This window comes from Buteo buteo, chromosome 2, assembly GCF_964188355.1.
Source record: "Buteo buteo chromosome 2, bButBut1.hap1.1, whole genome shotgun sequence".
NCBI classification, from domain to species: Eukaryota; Metazoa; Chordata; class Aves; order Accipitriformes; family Accipitridae; genus Buteo; species Buteo buteo.
The window spans coordinates 23,547,694-23,572,429 of record NC_134172.1 but is presented as its reverse complement, the minus strand read 5'-3'; the positions used below and the strand labels follow the sequence as shown (position 1 = coordinate 23,572,429).

At 42.3% G+C, this 24,736-nt stretch overlaps 1 protein-coding gene across 1 annotated transcript in view; it reads right to left on the bottom strand.

The window, feature by feature from the left end:
* Positions 1-1,906: 1,906 nt before the first annotated feature.
* RSU1 (Ras suppressor protein 1) overlaps positions 1,907-24,736 on the bottom strand; it is a 112,276-nt gene continuing 89,446 nt past the window's right edge. Inside the window, exon 9 of the mRNA XM_075048341.1 lies at positions 1,907-2,380. Coding sequence (XP_074904442.1) covers positions 2,278-2,380 — 103 coding nt within the window. The 3' untranslated portion in view covers positions 1,907-2,277. The remainder of the gene's footprint in view (positions 2,381-24,736) is intronic.

The window sequence follows — 24,736 nt, the reverse complement described above, 5'->3', positions numbered from 1 at the left end:
CTTCCCCAACAAGCTTTTATTTTTACATCAAAGACTACTCCATGCTTTGAAACTCTTGTAGCCCCGTAGCAACTTCTCTCTTTCTAAACCCCAAGACACAGAGCAGGTGATGGACGCAGTCTCAGACACCACCCGGATGCCTTTAGCTCTGGCTGGATTTCTGTTCAAATCAAAGGAGAGCCGTATTGCCACCCCGCTCACAGAAAACCATGTCCAGGTGTACCCAGGGAGATTTCTGAAGAGCAGCGAATCCAGTTTAGCTGGCAGTGAGCCTACGTAAAATGTCTATAAGCCTGAAAGCGGGGTCTAGCCATGGCTCCAGGCACCTGCCAGGAGAGCAGCGGCTCAGCCCTGTTGGCACCGCTACCCCCGAGGGCTGGGGTAGCATTCAGTGACAGGGAACAATACTGGGGGAAGGATCTGGAGCCTCTTCACCCCTTCCCGATAGATGTGCCCTTGCTATTTATTTTGTTCCAAAAGGAATTTGCAATAGTAGTTTGGGGATCTTCTGACATTTCACTGACATTTCTTCAGGGCTTTTTGTAGGATGATTATTATTGTCATTAGGTACCCTCACGTTTTAATGCCTACACTAGATTTAATTGTGTGCATTCCAGCCGGGGGCCAGTTTTTGCTGTGAATTCTTAACACGCACCCAACCTAGTGCCTCCACGGGCCTGTTTCAGTTGGATCTGTGCCCCTAGACAGATCACTTAAGAGGTCTGAAAAATCCTCTGCAGAGCTTGCAACAGATAGAATTGACTGTTCCTGACAAGTCTACCATTTTTACTGTTTTCCATCTGCCTACCAAGACTGCCTTATTCTTCTGAAGTACCAAAGACCACTTAAAATGTGTCTAAAGCTTGATGCCAACTTCCTATCCCTGCTTGCCAATTCAAAAAATCTGTTGCAAAATATATGTCAATACATTTATTCTCAGACTAAGGCAACCATGTATTACTTAAATGCTGGGGTAATCCTAAATGCGATCAAGAGGCCGGTGCTGGTAACAGTCTTCAGATACAAAATGGCTTTTGTATCATTTCTAGCATGAGACATTTAAAACCTTTTATTCTCTCACTGAGCACAACAGGCCTGTTTCGGCAGTCTGGGCATGTTTCCTGGCTTGCTGTCCCTATGGCAGCCGAAACTCGGCAATGGGTTGCTCCGGTATGAAATTCATGAAATCGGAAATCAAGGCCAGGAAGGTCTGACACGAGCGATCTAGGTATGAATAGCTGTTCTTGCTCCTTGAGTTTCCTGGTTGGCTTTTGCTCTGCTAAGACTAAAATTGTTTGGAAATCACTGTCTGTAGATTTTAGGTTTTTCTTCCCCACTGGTAAGACCTGAAGCTATTTGAGATGTTAAACAATTTGCGGCTTCTGAGCTTGGTTGTGGTGCTGGCTTTGTACAGATGAATATAGAAGCTGTGGCATTTTCAAAAGCCATTTGGAACAGCTCTTCAATACAAGCACTTTCAGTAGAGATTAGATACATTATTTGGGTTTTCTGCCTAAAAAAAACCCCCAAAACCCAACCTTAAAAAATTGGCAGAAATACCATTTTCTTCAAATGACAAAGTTCTCTTTTCCCAAATTGAGGCTGGCAATTGGCATCTCTTTACAAAGACAATTTTTTTTTCTTTCCTCTCTCTCTTCCCCTACTCCATGATTTCAAAATAACCTTCAAGGCAAAAAAAGCAGGACATAGCAATGTAAAAAAGAAACAGAAACTGATTCAAATTTTTCACTCCCTCAGCAGAATGCTTTCCATTTTAACTAACTTGTATCAGATAAAATGCTATCACGTTCCTACACAAGAAATTAACACATTGCAGGAAACTGGACACATACGTTCCTCAAGGAATTTGCTATTCAGAAGTCCTACTGAAGAAATTGAAACACAATACAAATAAAGACCTTTATTAAAATCACTTGGAATAGTATATGAAATTTAATATCATATAATATAGGTGCAAAACCCCTGATATTGATAGGACGTGATACATGTGAAGAGAGGACATTAATATACATATAAATAGAAAAGCTAAAATGTGTTTGACAGTGATATATTAAATGGCTACATAAATGGGACCATAATTAGGAGAATACGTAATTTTGTATTCCTTAAGCAGTATCTTCTAAAGCAGTATACATAGTAAATTGCTTTTACCTCTAGTGTCTGCTTTCTTATGAGTAACAGGAGATGCGTAGGAATATTATAGGCACATGCAAAAGCAATGTAAAAGATATAAAAACAGAGGCAGAAGCCAGGGACTTATTTGTTCTTGGCTGCCAGAGGCTTACGGCTGATCTTCTTTGACTTGTCATTGTTCTTCTTTGGAGGTTCAGGATTCGCCTGCATGTGTCTGCCATAAAGACTGTAAGGAAATGAGACAAAGAATTTTTGTGATACAACCATTAAACACAGGCTTTTACTCTGCAGCATGTTAAACAATGCATCTAGTTACTAGAAATAAAAAAAGGAAGGTCATTATATTTATTTTGTCTCAACACACTGAATTTTCTATTATATCTCATGCTGCAGTCCATAATACTAGGTTTTTCATGACTTATCGGGAGAGTAACATCAGGAAGAGCAGGCCTTTGGAGCAGTGAATGAGCAATCAGTTTTGCCTTCAGAAACCAGCAACCTTTATTCTGCAGTTATGGGATTAAGGCTTGGAAGGCTGCAAGGATGTGTATTCAAGTCGACAATGACAAAAATTGGGTTGAACTGGAGAGATAGAGTGCCCACTTAGAGCAAAGTGAGCATCATCCCTAACCAGAAAACCCAAGGGCTTGATAATGTGACAGAGAGCAATGGTGTCACAGCCGCCTCTGCTGCTCACACATGATTGATAGTACTGGGACAGCTACCAACACATCAATGCCACATTACTAAGTACCACTGATTAAATGTTGACAAAGTATCCTACAATTAAGATGGCTAGCATTCACCGCGAAGCTAAACAGACTACATGGCTGAGAGGATCTTGCTAAACATCACATAGTAATTAATAGATAATTTATGAGTAATCCTGATTAAACTAAATTAAAAACCTACCCAAAATAAACACAGCTCAAACTTAACTTCCCCTATTGACATAAAGTGCTTTTTGAAGACGTACTTTGCGGGGGTGTCAGTGCATCTCGAAGGGAACAGGGACGAGCTTTGTTTCTGCTCATTCAGCTGTATAAACACTGGCAATGTTGACACCAATACTGAAATCCCTCTGAAAGGTGTCCCCCTGCTAATACTTAGGCCTGATGCTGGTGAGTGTCCGCCCCAATCCCATACTAGGCTGTTGTCAGGAACTTCCACCACTTGACAGGAATTCTGCTACTAAAGATAACGGCACCAGTTCCCACAACAGCCTTCCGTGTGTCACTGCACCTCCACCTTTTGGTGGATTTTGTCAAAAAATGGGACAGATCAGGGGCTTGGGGTTGAGAAACTCTGAGTCTTCCTAGAATTGCCTTTTGATGTGTCAAAATTGGGATGGGTAGCTGTCAGCACTGTTGCCACAGAACCCGGGTCCTGCATTTTCACATGTCTGGGGCATGCAGAAGGTCCCAGCTGTGGCAGGCGAGCTGCACTGGTCCATCACACGCCCCCTCACGTGCACTCCCCTGCTGCAGCCTGTGTATGCAGCTTGCACATCTGCCCAACCCTCGCTGCAAACAAGGACCAGGTAGAGATCCTTTCGCTACTTTTGCTTAGTCATGTCCAGACAGACTTAAGTTACTCATGATACGTTGCTGCTTATCCAGAAAGCATGACCTGATAGACAGTTCTGCAGCGGGTATCACAGATAAACTGACTCTTTATTTACAGTGACCTCTTTTGCTTTGCAGGCTGAAACTAATTTCAGCAGAGGACGGGCCCTCCTTCTTCTACAGGGCCTGATGGACTATACAGTCAACTGTATGCAAGAGACACTGAACAAGGATCCAAACAGACAGAAATACCCTTGAATTACTGTGCTGTAAGGCATGGCCATGGAGGGGCTATTTACGTCAGATACAGAGAGATTTGAGCCAAGACATACATTGGTCAGTAGAGCTTCCTGAGGAGGGGAAGTGGAGAAGGAGGTGCTGAGCTCTTCTCCCTGGGAGCCAGTGGTAGGACACATGGGAATGGTTCAAAGCTGCACCAGGGGAGGTTTAGACTGGACATTAGGAAGCATTTCTTTACTGAGAAGGAGGTCAAACACTGGAACAGGCTTCCTAGAGAGGTGGTCGATGCCCCAAGCCTGTCAGTGTTTAAGAGGCATCTGGACAATGCCCTTAAAAACTTGCTTTAACTTGGTCAGCTCTGAATTGGTCAGGCAGTTGGACTAGGTGATTGTTGTAGGTCCCTTCCAACTGAAATAGTCTGGTCTGGTCTGGTCTATTCTATTCCATGTCAGGAGGTTAAAAGCTACCACCCGCTCTGAGCTTTATTTCGCTCTATCTGGAAGATACTTCAACCCTGGGGTTCCTGGACTGCTGGGATTAGAGCTTCTCGTAGGGTGGGGTAGAGAGGCAGCACTCGCTTTCACCTCCTCAGCAGCTGCAGTTTTACATCATGCTGCTAAACAGGCTGCTGTCACGGTGCGCTGTACCCAAAACAGCCTTGCTCAAGGAAAATACAACTGTAAACTATGACATTATTTCACCTTACTGAAATTTTATGTGTGCCATCACCTATTGTCAACACGGGATCAGATCCCATTTCCTGATGAACACAGAGAGCCCTGACCCTCCGTGATAACTGAATGCTTACTATTAGCTACAATACACATATTTTTCTTTTCATAAGAGATACAGCCCCAACAGCACAAGGCTATATTTTATCTAAATACACAGTATGTGTACTAATCAAATAACCATCCTAAATAACTGTCCTGTTTTGGAAGGTGTTAAGTTAGTTGAGGGAGGAAAGACAAGGCAGGAGATGTTTTGGTATCAGGAAATACTATCATTGTGGAAGAGCACAGAAGTGTCATTCACGGAGACTGTCCTATCAGAAACCTATCCAGGGTAGAAAAAGTCAGGGAACAAGCACCATCTTGTTCTCAACAATATGCGGCGCAGCCTCTGAACCACTGTCAGCAATCATTTTGTAACTCTGAGAAGTTAGCAACAGAGAAGTGGAAATGCATGCTCAACTCTGTGAACACCAATAGTTAGTTAAATACTAAATTAACATTCAAGTTGTTTTCTGGCTCTAGAGAAATAATGCTACATTGGAGTAGAATGTAAAGTTTTTTCATATAGTAAGAAAAGGCCCCTTTAAGAACTGCGGACTGGGACTTTAAGTGCTGAATTAACAGAGAATTGACTGATCCACTGTATCTGAGCTCAAAAAAACTTCACAGATGGGAATGGAAGTCCCCTGCCCCTGTCCTGTCTTCCACCTCCTGCTGCCCCACAGCTCCTTTGCCCTGTTAGTGCCAAGCCAGAGAAGACTGTAACAGCAGCTTTAGTGGTTTTCAGGTGTTACATACCCTTTTTTTTGCTCAGGTTGGTTTAGGCTCCACTTTTTTGCTTTGGAAACTATATGAATTTCCCTCTCAGATGACACTTCAGGCATTCATTCTGCCTCTCATTTCCTGCTTTCTCAGGGTAAATCTTCAAGTTTGTGGACTAGCAGAGCTCAGGTTAGTGAACTTTTTCTGAAGTAAAAGGGTGTGGTGGGAATTCTACTGACTACATGGATGCTTTTGAAGTGCAAAAGCTGAATATTGACAATTCTGAATGAACTTCAGAGTTCTGGTATAGTCTACTCGGGCAACACCTTTTGACCGTGAAAGGTTCAGTGGCCACTGCATGCATTAAGCAGTAAAAATCCCAATTGACCTCTAAGTATTTTTAGTAGCAGTTTTTCTTTGATATTTACTCCTTATGATATTCAGTGCTATTGGTACTCCAGCAATTCCCTCCACCCCATGCAAATACTACGTCAGTAGTAGTAGATGTGTGTGAGATGCAGACATCTGCAGCACTTTTACATTCTTTTCACTTATTCTCAGGTCCAACCACTTCTATCGGCACATGCACTGAATTTTCATCCAGGAAAATAATTATTGGGTTTTAAAAAAGCAAATCAAATATATCTACTTAGGTTTCTCTGGCAAAATTTCAAGGAAGTTTCAGCTGCACATTGCTATCTCAACTGAAGATAAGTGCTTTACAATCTATCACAGTAGTCTGCTATGCAAAGAGCAAGGATCAGACGTATTTAGATTATACAAGCCTTCGCAGACAGGGACTCTCTCTTGTGTTTGCACACATCAAATACGAGGAGACATATGGTGTCACAACAACATTTAAATACAATAATGACTGTGATAATGCCTCTGGGACAGAATTTGCCTTCTGTTACACTAGGGAAAAGAGAATGCACAATTTTCAATGAACTTCTGGTACAACAGACACCACTTTTATAGCTCCCAAGGAAAAAAAAAACCAAAACAAAACCAGAAAAAAAAAAAACCACCAAAGAAAAAAACCTAATGGAGCTGATCCGCAACTATCTGAATTACACAAGAACCTATAAACCCTTGGCTGTAATAGATGTGGAGTTTACATATACAGCCCTCAATCTCGATACCTGCTGGAAGGATAGAGCCACAGAAACCATAGCTTGCACGTCACTGTCTGTCAGCCAAGCTGTAGTAACCAACTGTGTACATGTTCTTGCTCTGGCATCACTGTGAAGTCAAACGTGTTAGGCAGAGACACTCGTGCACCGTCCTCAGCAGCGAAGGTCAGCTTAAGACATACACACAGACAGTTACGCAGCTCAGCTGATGGATGGTAATGTACTAGGAGATGGCACCTTGACATTATCTGTTTGTACGACTAGACCCTTAGCAAAGGCAGACGGCCTCCATAAACAGACAAAGGAATATTGAGGCAGATTGTGGCTACTGTTTCAAGGCAGATTTGTGAGGTAAATGCTGATAATATATTCATGGCAGCACCTTCACACTCGGTAGTTTGGAATGTCACCTGTTCATGGGGCTGGTACAGCTCTGAGCAGGACACTACACACAGCTTGCAGACCAAAACCTCAGCTGAAGAATAAAATCTGGAGTGCAAATAAATATTTGAGATGTTTGTGGTTTGCAGCAACAGTCAGAAGCTAGTTATTACAACCACAGTTCACAAACCGCTGAACCTTTGTAGACTTAGCAGCTACAGTATTGCATGCAGCCTTCTCATTATGTTAAAGTGAAAGGGGAGATTAAATGCAAGACTGAAAATGCAGAAAGCCCTCAGATAGAGATTTCCAGTTGCTTTCTTTCCTTGTATATATTTTTCAAAGCAAATATCTCTCATGAACATAAATGTTTCTTTGTATGCAAACAAACAAAATCTCCCTGCATTCTCTGTCTGCCCCACTGGAAGTAACAAATGAGAGCACTACGGCTGCTGCAGCAAAACTAACAATATCAAGTGAGAAAGATGCTCATTAAACTTCATCATTCTGTCTACTTTAATGATGCTTTTACTTAATAAAAATTCCCCAAGCAGTTGCAAGGATATTAGGCAAGGTCTTTGGTTATGTATCAGGGGTCTAAGCTGTCACTAGCAAGCATGCAGTTCAGGATGGGCATTCCCAAGAGGAAAGAGTGAATACAGCTTTCTTGTAATAAATTCAGAGAGAATCAATAACCACAGCCTGCCACATTACTTAAGCATTTAGGCAAGTAGGTCATCCTTCTAAATTAAACTACAAATTGCTAAATGTTGCAATTTACAGCATAAGATCAGGCATGGAGCCTTGTAACTTGAAAACTTACAGTCTTGCTACCAAAACCTCTGAATTTAAAAAAGAACCATAGTTAAAATTCATAAAGTTCAATAGAGCCACTTTCAAAAACCACCTTCAGCACAATTGCCTCCAATTTTTTGCTCTTGTACAACAAAACATTCACTAGCTGAAGGCTACGTGCTCCCAGAGATGAAAAGAGTGAACTTGTGTGTAAGCTAGTGAACTAGCATCAAGTGTTTGATGCACACATTAATTTTCTTGAATTTAAGCATTTTGAAAGAGGATTTCAAGAATGAGCCATAAGAAATAAATTGCTTTCACTTTATGTCTGTCATAGACCTACAGGGTGAGTATGCAGTATGAAAAGGACGGACGCAGTTGAATACGATCCTGGAGAGATGCCACCTCCAGGTATGTACCATAATCTGAGAAACAAAGGTGAAACATTCCAGCACTGCTTGCTTGGAGCTCAGGTTCAGGCAGGTATTTAATGCTCAGACACAGCTTCAAATGTGGGTATTTACAGGACCTCAACAGGACAGCCCCCAGCCCCAGCTGCCGAGGCAGGAGAGGGGAAAGGCTGAATCAGTGGTGATATCACTGGAGACCCAAAGCTGAAAAGAAGTGCTTGCAAGACTGATACGTGCTGGCTAGCCTGTATTAGTTACAATTCTCAAGCGCTTACTGCAAGATGCTTTTGCCTTGGCAGTTTTTGCATGGCTTATTGCTGCTCTGGTATCCCCTCTGAGCTACTGAGACTGGCCTTTTCTCCTGTGGGAGCTGCTAACACGTCACCTCCTCAAACCACATCTTCTCCTAGGAAGGGGCCAGATACTGGGGTTTAATTTGCCAGTAATGTACCAGTGACAGAAAATAGTGGGGGTTAAAATTACTTTGCAAGTATCGTATTATTTTGGTAGTTTACCAATAATTTATTTTTATTCTCTGTGACATAAGTCAGATGATTTAAATTAAGAGGAACATTGCATGGGTAAGTGAAATGAATATCTGGTTTCCTTGCACACTCGGATGGCAAGCTGCAGTTTTAGGATTCTTAATAAGGAAGAACAGACAAGAGTGACTCATTTTATTCAGCTAATTTTTTGCCCCTTGTTTGCGAGTGCTCTGAGAGCAGATGGCAGCAGTGTCAAGAGATGTTCATCATCTGAAGCTTTCTGCAAGTTTCTTCAAAAACTCAGCTTTGGCCTGTCATCTGTCTGTGCACCACCTCGCTCCTCGTGCTCCGAAACGGAGGCAGTGCTCACTGGTTGAAGGGGGCAGGTGCCAGTGGTGCTGCGTGCTTGCTACGCTGCAAGAGCCTCTGGGCTACTAAACCTGCTGCTCTTAATGTGTCGTAAAACTGCTCCAGTATTTTTAGGTCTTTAACAGTTTGTCTTCCTGTATTGCCCACTTACACTCTGGTATGCCTAATACTTCAGACTGCCCCAAATCTCCACACCCTAGAGTCCAGTCCCAAGACACTGTGAAGTGTAACAACCTGTGATATCTTCCTGTTCCCTCCACCTGCCCCAATAACCTTCATAACCCAAAGCTCCTGCAGAGTTTGCCCTGGCATCACCCTCCCTAATCCCCCCAAGTCCTGCACTTCACTTTTCAAAGAGACTTTCTGCATCACCAGAAATCCCTACTCCCCTCAAGTGCTTTCTGGGGTCTTCACCCCCAGAAGCACTCTGCAGGGGAACTGATCATGTCTTCCCATCTTGGATTAGCTCTTTTTTGTAGCTAGTTTCATTTATTGGAGCCCAAATTAGGTAAGAAGGAGAGGATTCAGTACAGGTGGAGAGCTGGGTATCCAAGCCTGTGTTGCAGTCAGTGGAGATCTGGCTAATGAAGCCAGTGGAGTAGAAAGCTTTTTGGGTGACCAAATACAAGTGTCTGCTGCGAGATGCTTAGTTGCTATACTCTGTTACAGATTTTCACCAACTGCAGTGGACAGTAGGCAGCTAGCTGACACGTAGACACTCACATTTATATATGTTAAAATAATAGATGAAGTCTGCCCAAAGCAACCGCTCCCCCTCTGTTCCCACTTGGCACGCTCTCACAAGGTGTTAGCTACCTTACATTACAGACTCTGCCGAGTCATACAGTCCAAAGTTGACTTACTGTGAATTCCTGCCTAAAATCACTCCAATCTCAATAAGCAAAAAAAGTATTCTGCCAAAATTGTCCTGGAGCTCACCATCTCAGCAACTGTGTTGAATGTGCATCCAGCAAAATAAGCCCACCCATCCCATGTGTCTCCTACCACCCACTTCACATTCATTTCCTCACAGGGCTCCCTTCGGCCGGATCCCTCAACTCCAGTCTCTCCTGTTTGCATTTGCTGTGTCATATATCTGACGAAGAGAAAGACTCAGCCTCTACGTGTCATGTTTCCCACCTTCTTTCCCCACAGGTTACTGTCAGATGCATCCTGACCAGATAGACCTCTGGCCTGAGCTCAGGAGCTCCCTGTGATGCTCCTCACAATAGCATCATCAGTCCTGCTGTGATGACCCAGCAGCCCAAACGCAGCAGTTGCAAAGGGAATACAGTCCAGTCGGACGTGTAAGGAGACACCTCGGTGGAGATGTGTCTGTGTGGGAAGATTTGAGCCAAGGTAACTATGATTTACAAACACCTTCTCTCCTATAAGGCTGGCAATTGCTGGATAATTTTAATTCTGCCAGACACGTCAGCTCTTAAAGTGGTTAATTTAACCCCTGCTTCTTTGAATTCACCATCTTGCATGTTAAGGAGAACTAATTTTCTTTTTCCAGAAAGGAATTCCAAGTAGGTGTTAGGCATTTCTTTAATTAATATACAGTAATAAAAGAAAGCCTTCTCCTTATATTCTCTGAGGCTAGCAGCCTTTTGAAGCAAGTACTTTAAAATGTGAGGCTTGTTAGGGGAGCACAGCTGGAAGCTCATAGAAACCTAGAAAAAAAAGAGTCTTTTGTAAAGGAAAAGGATTTGCAAAACTGGGTAATGACTTTGCATACCCAACTTGAAAGAGCTTGCAAGAAATGTGACTTTTGGCAGAGAGGTTTTGAAAGCACATGGAACACCAGCATCTGTTTTCTGAAAGTCAGACCTATCTAATACCTAGGGAGCCCAGCACTGAAAATCTCAGCTGTGCTCCAAAGCCAGAGACACACACAAGGAGGACCTCCATGGAACTGTCATGAAGATGGGAAGGAGAGGATGTGCTTATGCTTATTTCTTTAAAAACAGAGGCAAACATGAATTAAGATTTCATCTAAAGAATCTATTATGCTGATAAAACAACCACCAGCTAGCCTGGTATAATGAGACAGCAGACTGAGAGGACCAGGGAAAGAACAATTCGTTTCTGCACCTGGATAGTCCTATCAGACTATGTCAATCATGAAGTATTTCTCACCTGGGACTTGCATCTTCAAGTGCATCCAGGAGGGCTGATCTCCCTTCTCACGCTCCATTTCAAATGGACTGCTGACTGGTTCAGCCTACATGTGCAGACCAGTCCCTGGATCCACCCCAGGCACAGAGAAACCTCATAGGTCAGAACCTAAAGTCCTCACAGCTGAGAATTCCCACAGATTGCAGTGGAATACTTTTCCCCTTGTTTTCTTTTCACAGGTCAAATGGTGCTTCCCCACTTATGTATGACCAGAAAAAACAATTTAGTGCCAGACAGAGGTATCAGCTGTAAACCCTGAGGGCTGAGGTATCCACCAGGACAAATGACATCTTCCACCTAATGAATCAAAAGGAATTAAGAGCCGCAGAATCTGCATGAGCAGGCTCAGCTTCTTTGGCAGAAGCCTGCACAGGTGGCTGCAGAGAAAAATGCACCAGCAAGAAGGAATAAGACTACTCAAGTGAGAAGTAAGTGTGTTCTGTTCACTGGAGTCACCTGTATCATCACAACCTTTGTCTTTATGTATTCGTAATTCCGTGAGCATGCAGTAGATAAATCAACAGTTTGTTCCATTTCACCAAACCACGTTGCTGGGACCATATTCAGGGCCACCTGCCTGCTCTCAAACTAACCCTGGACAGGCAGCGAACACGGTGCAGAAAACATACTAGCACACAGCACAGACAGCCTCCTGGAGCCAGCCGAACGGATTCTTCATTCTTATGTTATTTTAATGTTGTTGTGCCCATGGAGTCCTTTGGGTTTAAGCAAACCAGTGCTCATTTTCCTTTTTGAATGCTACACTAAGGGGCTTGCTGCTCAGATAAATCCCCTTACATAATCTTTATTATTGATTTACTACATGCATTTTGCTGTGCACCTAATTAACATTTAAAAAAAGGAAAACAGAAGGTAAAAATAGCTAAGTGCAAGCCAAGGAACTTTCTTTAAGTTATTCTACATCTGGCAGGTATGTATTTCTTTTCCAGTAACTAGACAAAGTGTACCAATAAAATGTATAGAAGGGACTCTGGGAAAATACTGATACGCAGAGTCTCTTTTTTTGAGCAAAACTGAAGTGTCTGAGTTAATCTGAGCCTGCTCTGCTGCACACTGAGGATGACTGACTTCACTGGCAGTAGCAGGGAGAACATTCAGGGGACTGCAGTTCTCCATACGCAGGGTTTATATAGCTGCCCTGCTCTGCTGGGCTGGCTCACATGCCTCTGGCCAGGGTGTCTGTCTACCTTCATCATCCCTACTGGCTGCAGGGCCGGCTGCCTAATGGCTCCTCAAACTAGACACAAAGACCAAACAGTGACGAGGGACACAGTGACATGGTGGGGAACTCAACCAACCTAACCCTCCTGAATCACCGCTCCCGAGACCCTCAAAGGCGAAGGACTAAGCCCCGCTCCCGCTGCACAACCCACTGGGGTGACTCAACACACTCTTTCTGGAAGGCTGTGCAGGCTCTGGGGACCACTGTGTAAAGGGGGCACAGGACTTACTGTGGGATGCTTAGGGGGAGTCTTGGGATTGAGCAAAAGTATTTAAGGATTATACAGGACTTATGAGATGTTTAGGGGAAGGACCAAGAGAGTGGAAAGGAGGGATCAAGATGGATGGCAGAGAACAAGTGCAGGAAAACGGAGAGAGGATCAAGTGGGGAATAAATGAGGCCAGTCATACGCAAGCAGGAGTCTGGCCAGAACGCTTGTTTGGCTAAACTGCACCAAATCACCTCCAAGTGGAGGTGTGTTCTACCTAAACCCTCTTTATAACTGTTTTCTGTGTGAGTGTGCTCTCTGTTCTGACAACATGCATGCGTGACCCATCAGCAAAGTTCAAGCCAGGCTAGCTGGTCACTAGGATGGACTGAGTCCTCAACACTGGAGAGACCAAGGGCCTCGGATCAGCTCCCAGCGAGGCTGAGGGGCTGTAGGCTGGTAAGACTGGGTCTGGGGACCTGATACTTGAAATATCCAACATTTGGGAGCCAGGTACCAGATAGATCCCTGACATAGGGTTTTCCGTGAGCAATGATGCCTAGAAATGCAGTCTGGCTGTTGTTTGTCCTCTCTGCGTTTATGTGACCACCTGTCCTCCCATCATGCTAATCTGTTCATGGCTGGCCATGTGTACACACATGTTCTGAATTTGTGGTTAGCCTTGCTACTGGCAGGACAAGGGAACAGGGATATGGAGCAGCTGGTCACTGCCATCAGTGGAGAAATCCCCTGGCTCCTCCAGCCCACTGGATTTAGCTGCACAAAAGCGCGACCAGGAAAAAGGTGAAGAAATGAGGAAACTCACTTCACCTTTTTGACACAAAGGACCACATCTGAAGTGCTACACATCACAGACAATCTAGTTTCACCTAGTCACCTGAGTCAGCTTTCTTTGACACATTTTGTATACTTTCCAGAAAGGCTGTTTGAGCCTTCTCAGATTGAATTTTTGAACATGCACCACAGGTCAATGCAAATATTGAATTTTGCCGTCTTCCTCATGAAATCTCTTTCCAGTTCCCAAACACAGCTCTTTCAACTCCTCCCTGGCCAACACTGGCACAAACATGCCAATGATGTCAATCTTCCAGATGCTCTGATGAGTTGTGCTCAGACAGGTCCACATACGCACAAAGGAGTAAGGAGATTCAAAGCCAATTTCAAAATCATTGTCTCCATTCATGTTAAAATGCTGGAATTTTGAAAGCCAGAGATCAAGTACTTCATTACAGAAGCAAAAAATATCAACACGATGGTTTTCCAGTTATATACATCTACTGCGGAAGACCAAAGATGGTCACACAGATACCATGTAATAAAATGATACAGACTGTTCACCCCATTTTCCAGCCAGTGTTGACCAAAGCATCACACCATTAATATTTGGCAAACAATTACTGAGTTTTAAGCAAATCTTTGGCGTTTTTCCATGGCTTTTACTGTGCCAACAAAGCTGTTCCAGAATATTTTCAGGAGGGACCTATGTTATGTGGCAGCCAATAATCTTTATGGTAACACTGCAATGAAAATGTCGCTTACTGTAATGAGCACAGATCATAAGTTAAGCCTCCAGCTACCTTTCTATTATTTTTCATTACAGTCTTTCTGGGTTTGTTATGCTTCAAGAGTACTCAGGGAATTACATCAAACTAGGCTCACTAGTCAGCTCTTCATTACTCAGACCACACTGAAACTGAGCAATCAGCAAACTGAACCAGCTCCTGAGGTAACACAAGACACTAACATTTGTTTGAATATTTACCATTTCTCTTTTAGCTTGTCCTTTCTGAAAGGTCTGTTCTGTAAATAAACTTGCCTACAGTTGGAGGTCATTCTGAAACAACAGGAAAACCACATATTTTTCCATGCCATTAACACCTTGAGTGAAGGGTTGAGCTTCCTTTTGTCTACCAGAAACAAACTGTGTTATATTAATGTTTTCCTGACAGCAGTGTTTCTCCTAGAATTGTATTCCATAGCACTGGATAAGCTGGGTGACACTACAAGTCTCACTTGCTGTGTGAATCCTCGTCCCTGCCTCATTGCAGATTTTTGCATTGGCTTCCTTCCCTCTTGCAAAGCAAGAAGCTGACCACCCCTTTGGAAAACAACAGTTACACTGACATCAGTAAGTTCTGGTGTCATCCAATCCGTACAACTTCCCAAGTTGCTTTCAGTGTATTTCAAGGCCCACAGCGTGAAGAACATAGAGCCTTTTGAAAGGCCGCCTTCTTCCCTGATGTCCGTCAAGATGAAATGGTAACACAGTGCCAGCCTCATTTTGATCTCAACAAAATCAATACAAGTTTTGCTTCTGATTTCAGTGGATGCAGCCTTTGGCCTGTAATGTCAAACAATCTATTCCTGAGAACTGAAAATCCACTAGTGCACACCATGCAGCACGGTCTACCCCGTGAGGCAGGTCTCATCGCAGTCTTCTTGGAAATCACCTACATTTCTTATTTTAACTCTCTCCTGAACAGAGTGACTTGGGAAGTGCAAAGACCTCTAGATTACTTAAGAATTACAACAGAGGTAATAATAATTTCTGTTGCAATTAGTGTTAGCAACTGAGGCATATCTTGGAAACTGCAAAAACAAACATGGCTTTACAATGTCAATCAAATAGCACATTCTTTGTTATTTAAATCTTCTACACATGGTCATTATTATCCATGCAAGCAAACAGGCAAACTGCACTTGCATTACAGCTTACAGCTCCAAACTGTACAGCAATGTATGAACAACACAGGCTGGCTATGAACACTGGAGTGAAAATTATGTCTTCTCATCAAGTGCTAGCAATAGCTAGGGCTAATGAGTCACTCTGTAAACTTCTTAATGCATGCATTAACCAAAATAGTTTCTCTTACAAGGAAGGTGGGATTATGCATACCAATATGATCTGGTTTTGCTGAACATCTTTTTGCCATAGGTAGGCAGCACTCATCCTAAATCACTGGTGCTTGCGTATGCTTATGAGTTAGAGGAACAAATACGGAACTTCTACATAAAAGGACAGGAACTAGTTTACTCCATCATCAGACATTTGCAAAAGGCACCCACAGGAGCCTCCAAGAGTGATGCAAAATAAACTAATGGTTCCACCTGCTTCTGGGCAAGAGGAAAAGAAACATGGAGTTGAAACCACTTGCAGAGACGGCAGAAGGAGTGCAATAACGGGGAGCCAAACCCCAAGCTGCAATCTTGGAGGATAAACTGCAGGACATCTACTCTGTGTCGGCTTACAAACATGTTAGAAAACACATTGCCAGGAGGGCAAACATGGCCCTTGGACTACTGTCCTTACTTTCTGGTTCCTCAACACACAGGCTACTAACACCTTTGCCAAATCCCAGCCTATGCATGCAAGGTAGCAAACAGGCACCCCGCTTAGTTGTGAAACTGTCCCAGTATTCCCCAAGCCCGCGGCACGGAGCGCATTTATGAGAAATGCAGGAGTGCAAAAAGCATAGTGGCAAAAGATTTGTCAACAGCTCTCTGTCACCAAGAAAGCACTTCATTAGCCTGTCAATTGCACAGTGTCTAGGAGATACATTTATTGACAACTCACTGCCAATTGATCCAACGTCTATACAAAGCTCTTATGCAATGAGTTTGTTGACTCACATGATCATGAGCTCTATAGAGAACTAATAGCCGTACTAAGCCCCAAATTGCTCCAATTTCCAAACAACATGAAACCAAAAGTGGTAAAATCCCACCAACGCCTCAGCAGCTAGACCATATTCCCTGCTTCCAGCACAACATTTTTAAATGAGATTCATTTTTTATACACTTCATAGGTGGGGTATGAACTCACAATGAATAAAAGTCCTTATACAAAACACTGTTTTTCACTTTTATGGCCACTTGTGCTTATGGGATTACTTTTGAAATACAGGGAGCCTGCATCTTCTGCTCCCTCAATTTAGCATGGAAGTACCCAGTGATGTTCAATTCTGTATGCCAACCAACTTCTCTGTGTGGCTGGGTCCCTCAGCCTCTCATCAGGTTAGGATAATGCTGCGAATGGCTAATGGATCCTGCAGTGGCTTTAACAACTCGCAGTCACTTCACACAGCCAGCAGCATTCCTGCAGCGCACACGCTCCTAACCCTTGCTTGCTTTGCTTTGTACTACCTGTTTTACCACTTCATGATAATGCGGTGTCAAAGACAGCAGGAGTAACCTATTCTGGCATCTCCATCTGGCACTATATATCAGACTTGTGCTGCTCTGGTGGATTAGTTTCAGATCCCTGTTGGCAGATCAAAGGCAGCAATAATAACCACAAATCAATCCCTCTTTAAGGCCTAAAACATCTTCTCCCTCACACAGGATGCCTCATTTCTTCACCACCCCAGAGCCCTTATAAATAGCAACTTTGCCTAGACACAACAGTTGTATGCAGATACTCAGGCCCTGGAGAATTTGGCGCTGTGTTTTCAGCTGCTTTCTCCTATTCACTGACAAACAAAATGAGCAGCATCAGTAGAGGGGCTCATGTGGATTAAACACTCGAGTCCCCAAAAATCAGAAAGCTGCTTGGTGCCAAAGTGAGGACACACAGAGAAGATGGCTTGCTTCCTTTGGTCTCATCTCAGGTAACATATTTTCCAGCACCCATCGGTGAGACAGTGCTGTATTTTCACTGAAGCACCCACCTACCATCAGCTCACTGCTCAGTGCTCTAAGCTGACCAACAGATGTTTTCAGAGCACATGTTCAGATACAGAATAGATGCATCCCCAGTTGAACAAGTGCACTGTGGACAGGCTGCTTTCTAGGGGTGTTTCCTGACAGCTTACCCACTTGATTAGCACATGCTGTAGAAAATAGGACTCAGAAGAAAGGGGATTCATGAGGTTTGAGATCCACACAGCTGCTCCAATATAGGGGGGAATATCTGGTCCCTTTCACAACAACTGTGCTTGCATTCCTGAGATCGCACTTGATTTCTTGATGGTCACCTGTTAGGTCTTAGCTAAGGCAGTGGGAGTTAAAATATGACTCAAAGGCTAGGTATCAGCTCTCTGCCTGGCTATGCTTTACTGTCAAAATGAGATTTTTACTGCAAGAGAAGTAGCTTTTGTTTGCTCCCTCTCCGTAACACCTTCATGGTGACAATGCTGTATTTACCATGATGTAGCTAGGCAGTTCCCGAGGACTCAATTCACCCAGAGATGTTGTGGCAAAAAAAAAAAAAATCTGTGGCTTGGATTTTACAGGAGAACAGCTATTATGCTGTAAAAGATATACCTGCATGGGCAGTGAAGACATAAACTCTTCCTCTTATCTTTAAGTCTTTCAGTCTTGTAACTTGCAGTTTGAATTATGTCTCCAAAGAGACTGCTACATCAGCTAGGATAGCAACAGTTCAACATTCCTACATTTGTCCTAAAATGAAACCCAGAGATAAATAGTAAAAATGATAGCTGCTTAAAGAACTTCTGAAATTCTTAAGAAAAAACGTATCAGAGGCAAACAGCCACAAATCCTCTGGTGCCAATATTGCATACTAATACACTTTGCAAAGCCCAGAAAGACCTATTTGAGGGTTACCATGTAAGGGCCCAAAAAACATTTTGTCCTAAAATTCTTTTGAATACAAAGTACTTTGATCCTGATTTTTTCAGTATTCAATTAAGATACAGTTCTACTCAACTGACTGTTTATCACTGATAATTTTTTTACTATACACATAAAACTAGAACATTGTCTCAACATATGGAAAATGTGGATAGTACATATTGCTCATAGCAGCACATAATTTTAAGAAGAACTATAACTGTACTATTTCTAGATAATTTTTAAACTATGACAAAGATGCATGCTATTGAAGAAAAATGGCAAGCCTATAAAAAGCTACATGTGTTTGAGTCAATCAAGTATAAAGAGTATATTTTTTTTCTTATATTATGATTCTTTTACATGCTAGTGTAAGTAGGAAGTCAGAAAGATTAACCAAAGATGAAGAAAAAAAGACCATCCTCTTCCTCCCACTACTAAGCTTAGAAAAATATCCTAAAAAGAAAAAAAAATACACTGGCAGCTTCTAAGACAGTTTAATAAACCTTGGGGAATGCCTTAGTGTTGAATTTGGTTTCCCGGTAGTACCTAAAGCACTGCTACTAAAGCAATACAATAAAGTTTATGAACTTGTCTTTACTGCTGCATAATTTATCTCTGAGAAATGATACTATGGCGAACAACTGCTCTCTATGAATCTCTTCGGGGCTTCAGTGAACTGCAGTTTTTATCACAGCAAGTAAACTGGATCAAGATTAAACTCCAAACCAAAATATATGTCACATTTTTTTATTAATGAAAAATACTTAATTCAAAAGTTAACCACTACTATACTCAAGTGTTTTCTTATCCTCTATGTCAACTTCCCAACTAAAGTGTTTTTGAGATACTTTACACTGAAAATCAAAAGAAACAAAATCCAAAACCACTCATATTTCTTTCTATTCAAGAAATTTTCCCTTTTCTTTTTTATTAGTTTCCTGCCTAACAAAACCCAAATACATCCCTTCATAAAAAAAACCCCAAACGAACAAAAACCCCCTTAAACCCCAACAAAACCACACTGCAAATTCAAAATAAACTTAATCAAAACCCAGTAATCAAAGCCAAAGGTACACTGACTTCACCTGGTCTAGTGCTCACAGTATAGCGTGCTCAGACCACTTTCCAGCACTGTAGTTACGCTGCTCTAGAAAATGTTTCGTTTCGGGGTACATGCCTTCTGTCAGGACAGCAAGTTAACATGAATACACAGCTGTTTAGTTACCAGATTTAATGTGATGCAGGCACAGGAAACCCTAGCCAGAGGAAAAAGGTAAAGAAAAGAAAATAGATCAATCCATTTTTGTAATTCAAAAACCCCCGAACAAATCAGATGGTATAAATTGGAAGGTGTAACTACACAGAGGGACACGCATACACGTTGTGGAAAAAACGTTGTTGTCACTCAAACCTCACAAGCCCATACAAAGCTGACACAAAGAGTGGTGAGGAACCAGCACAATGGAAGGGAGACCCACAGAATAAGGGTCAGCCAGTATCTCCCACCAAGGAGGTATTAGATCAGTCTGTAGAACACCTTTGTAAGAAAACTGGCAGATATTCAGCGTAGCCTCGAAAAAACAGCTGTGCTGAGGGACTGATGACCTGAGCATACACTGGGGTAGTTTTCATCCCTGGATGTTATGATTGTTAGCAGAGTGGCATTTCTCCATGTGTTTGTCTGTAACAAGATATTTCAGGATGCTGGATTATCTGATGAATTCCAACATTTCAGGCAATGTTCTAGGCAATGGGCAGTGTCATATTGATTTGGTGAAAACAAGAAAATGAAAGGGGAAAGGTATATATACACATAGGGTTTGTGACCTCTTGCAGTTAGTTAGCAGATTCAGCTGTTTCAGCCATCCAATCTGTGAGTAATGGCCTGTAGATCAAAGAGCCAGTGGATGGCTGCCATCTTCTTCGCCAGTGTTAAGGATCCCCCTTTCCTCCCATATCCTTGCAGCACTTGCTCCCAGTACAGTTTAGAAATGCTGACACCTAGAACAAATTGCCTTAGGGATGGGAAGAAAGTTAAGAGCTAGGGAAAGGATGCAAGAAAGGAAGGAAGAGCTATGAGGACAAAAGAGGGATAAAAAGACACGCAAAGCTTCACGTATGGAAAAGCAGCTGACCTTGGCACGGGAAAAAGAGGACGACACCAGTATATTGCAAGAAACACACAGGCAACTCTCACTTTGGTGAACAAAGGGAGCATGGAGTGAATGAAGGAAGCATTCAGACCATGTGAATTCAAGGAACCCTTATGGTATATAACAGAACAACATGGGGGGTCCTTGACTGATGTAAGGAGCATATCCCCTAAATGCTGTGCAAGTTCTCCTTAGTCTATGTTTTTCAGTACCCTTAATTCAAGACTAAGCAAGTTCAGCATGAGCACAGACTGCAGCAGACCCTTCCCCGTTTAAACATACATGGTGCTTGTCACTTCTCCACATCCATCTTTCGGTCACATTAGCTCCGTTAATGAAAAAATAAATGTTGCAAAAGGGAAGTATTAACATAACCAATACCAAGAACATTAATTTTAAAAACGCTATTTACTTTGTATCAGAGTGGTCATATATCTTGATCTTGAGTAGTTCTTAGCCTTGTCCAGATTCTGATTCCATGCTACAGAGACAAACTCTGTCCTGACTCTTCTTCCTGCCCATGATTCGTTCACTCGACATCTTTAGTACTGTACCCACTTGATGGGCATCATGTATTTAGTAAAAGACAGTAATTCTTATTTAAGCAAAAATGAGTTTTTTAGTGCAAATCCTGGATAGTGACTTACTGTGAAGTGTAGACACAATACAGCTCAAACTATCTGCTTGAAGAGAGAAGTCACCTGGCTCCAAACACAACAGTTGGCCTCATACTTTTTGAAAAAATTTGCAGTTCCATGACGAGAGTGGGTGGGTCTCTGGTCTCCAGGGACAAGCAGTAGGTTCAGTAAGCTGCCTACAAGTATCACTCAGCATCTGGCTTTGAAGATCCATGTTATGTCCTAACAGCACAGATGCAGGACCCTAGTGAAGAGACTTGTGCAGCAGGTAACTCATCTTCCTAATCTGTTCCCCTAACACAAACCAACCACAGATGTCAACTGCATTCTCCCTGAATCAAGAGAAAAAAAACTACAGAGAGCACAAAACTACTGCCAAAGCACAAGGAAAAGGTCAGCCCATGGCTACTCTTCATAGTTTTTTTGATTTGCCAAGAGAACTAGTCAGCCAGCATGGGAGAGCCTGTGCAGCCTCTGGGACACAAGAGTGGTGCTCCCAAGGCACAGAGTACCTGGGAATTCTCTCCATAGCAGTCACTGTTAGAATTAAAGCAAATATTTTCAGGAACAGGAGAGCAAGCAGAAGCAATTACCCTGTCAGGAAATGTGCCAATAGATAACTTGGGAATAACCTGCATATGTGTACAAAAGTTGAGTTTACTTCTGCTACGCCCCCATCCATCCAAGCCATGACTTCAGCTGCTCGCTCGCTAGCAGACGCCGGGCAGCCTCGGTGCCCTCATGCACTCATACCACATTACTGCCCGTCTCCCAGCGGGGCTCTCTGGCAGACGTCACTTGCTAAGTTAGCATTACTGAAGCCCCCCCCAGCTGATATTCTCTTCAAAACTCCTCTGTTCCTCCCTCTCTCAGTCACTATGGCAACGCCCATCATCCTGCAAACAGCACCATCCGACCGGGGGCTCGCTCTGCACTCATTCATCTAAGCCGTTTTAAGAATTGCCTCTTCTCCCCATGCAACATTTCTGAAAAACAAGTTTTACTCCCTGCTGATGTCCCCACATCTTTGACACACTAGTTCCATTGCCCCGTGTCGCAAACCCACGGCTGCCCCAAATGCGGTCCCACTCTGGACTAGGTAAAAGAGCCAAAATCAGAATCAAACACAGAGCATGTTGTGTGAGTATTTCTAAGTAGACTGGAGGCAGACTGAGGACCTTCTCTTAAAAATCCTGGTTCTTGTAAGCAGCCTTCCATTTTAAAAGCTGTCTCTGCTAAGTAAAGGCATTGAAAATCAGCTGTAGATAGCCAAAATAAAAACAGTGAGGCAAGGACAAAATAGCAGGCTTTCCTTTGATCTAGATTTTTTCCAGGCTACATCTTCCTTACTTGCTATTTTGTTTAATTAGGCTGTGACTATATGTTATTATTCCTCACATTACACCCACTCTGTATTTACATTAATCCTGGCCTGGGAGAAACAACACAATTCCATTTAACTTGATTCTGTTCTTTCTGATTTTTTACTATATTCTTGAAATATTATTTCAGTACTGGCAACTTTAGATGAGATATTCTCACAGCTTTTCTGTATATTTATTTTTTTTCAATTTGGAAATTATTTTTAGTAAGGAGGGGAATACACTTGTGGTGTATTTTTAATTCTGCCAGAACAACGAACAACAGGCCAAGGGTTCACAGCCACAAGATAAAATAATCAGCACATAAAATAAAAACAGTTAGAAGGAAGAAAGACACTTTTTTGAAGGAGTTTTCCATAATTTTTTGCAAAATCTAGTTTAATAGTACTGCTGTTTACGTGTATGGGGATAAAAACTACATATGCTACAATGGGAGATCTGTAACTTCTCTCAATACATGGGAGAAAACAACATTTTCTTTCAGAAGGAAAAAGTCATTTTCGTTGAGGCAGTATATAATTTTCCACACACCAATGTGTTCATCCAAACCCAACCTACATGTCTCTGTACCTTATGCTCAAATTTTCTCTCACTACATTCAATACATTAAGTGCTGCCTAACTCCCACCTCCTGAATTCAGCAAAAAAAAAGATCATTTTTTTCTTTAAAAAAACACCCTTTGAAATAGAATGTATTCTTATTGTTATAGCCTACAAGTTAGAGGCTGAAAACAGCCATTAGTTAACAACCTACCCATTACCCTGTAAAGTGTTAACAACGCCTGAGCACTGCTGTAAGGAAATTGCCCAAAGAAAAGGGCAGGGCACACTCCCTGATCCACTCTCTTCTGGAGAACAAAAATGTACCTGGGGTTTACCGCTCAAAAAGTCTTGCTCTTTTATCCTCCCATGCTGGCTAACCTTTGTTAGCCGGCAAATGAAAGGGTGGGCCACAGCACGGCCAAGCGTTTAGCATCCCTGCACACACTGGTGCATCTCAGTCAGCACCTAGGATCCTGGAAGCTGCGTACCTCTTCTGGAGCCACCCCACCACCTTATGGACAGGGAGATGCTTGAGATTACCCACCACTGTACTCGGCACACTGAAGACTCCGCACCCCTTAGTGCTTGAGCAATCAAGTCAGAGTGTTTGCTAGTTACTGCATTAAGAGGGGAGGAGATGTACTGAAACTTGCACTCTTCTAGAAGCACGAGGAAAAGAAACGATCCAAAATTGCTCAGAATCATTTTAAAGCCTGTTAGTTCAAGCTATGATCCCAAAATAATGATTCAAATAATTCAAAGTAGTCACAGAGTTTAGCAATGCAGCGGTATTAACGGAAGTGTGGTCTACCCAGAGTAAACATGGTGAACCAAAATCACACAGAGGAAACCCAGAGTCCTAAGAAGAGGACAAGCAAGAAAATACAAGTTGGTTGTGCCTTTGACATTTGTCCATCATCCCTCTCTCCCATGTACTGATTGGTAATAGGAGGAAAAGGCAGCCAATATTGTTTTATATCTTATCCTTTGATTATTCGGTGTCCTTCATTTCTGCTTTTACTAAATTCTCCATTTTTCTGCTATTGCTGCACTTCCTCCCTACTTCTTCCCATTGCCTAATCAGCTGATTATCCTCATTTATCTTCCCTGTCGAGAATCTTGGCTCTTCCCATTTCTCTTCCCTTTCCAGCTCGTCAGCCTTTGCCTTCTTACTAGTCTTCCTCCTGTATCACTTTTATGCTTTCTTCCTTCTTTTCCCTGTTTCTCATAATTTTATCACTTCTTTTTTTTTTATATAGGATACTCATCTTTCCATCTGTGCTCCCTTCTTGCCTCTCAGGTGGTTGGATCTGAATAAGACTGTTTTGAAACATTTAAGTAGGAAAATGAATGACTCTTCTTAGTATTTTCCTCAGCAGATGGACACACACTACACAGAGGGGATCTGCTATAATGTTTTAAGGTATTTCCCTGCATCCCATATCATAGTTCAAAAAATATTTTAAAAGTATTTAAAAAGGATTTCATATGAAACATTTCATATAAATCTTTATGTGAATTGCAATAAATTCCATTTTTTTCCTTAAAAACTAGGCATGAAATAAAAGTTATTACTGACATCTGTCATATTTTAAATTCCTTTATAAAATTTAGTAGTGGCAGCAACAGATGTAGCATAAAACACTGTGAAACGATCTTCTTAATAGAGCATCCTTTAAGAAAAGCAGCTTCATCACTGACACTCATTTAGTAACACAGAAGGCAGTTTCCCAGAAGATATTTGCTGCTGTTATATTAGAGGTAA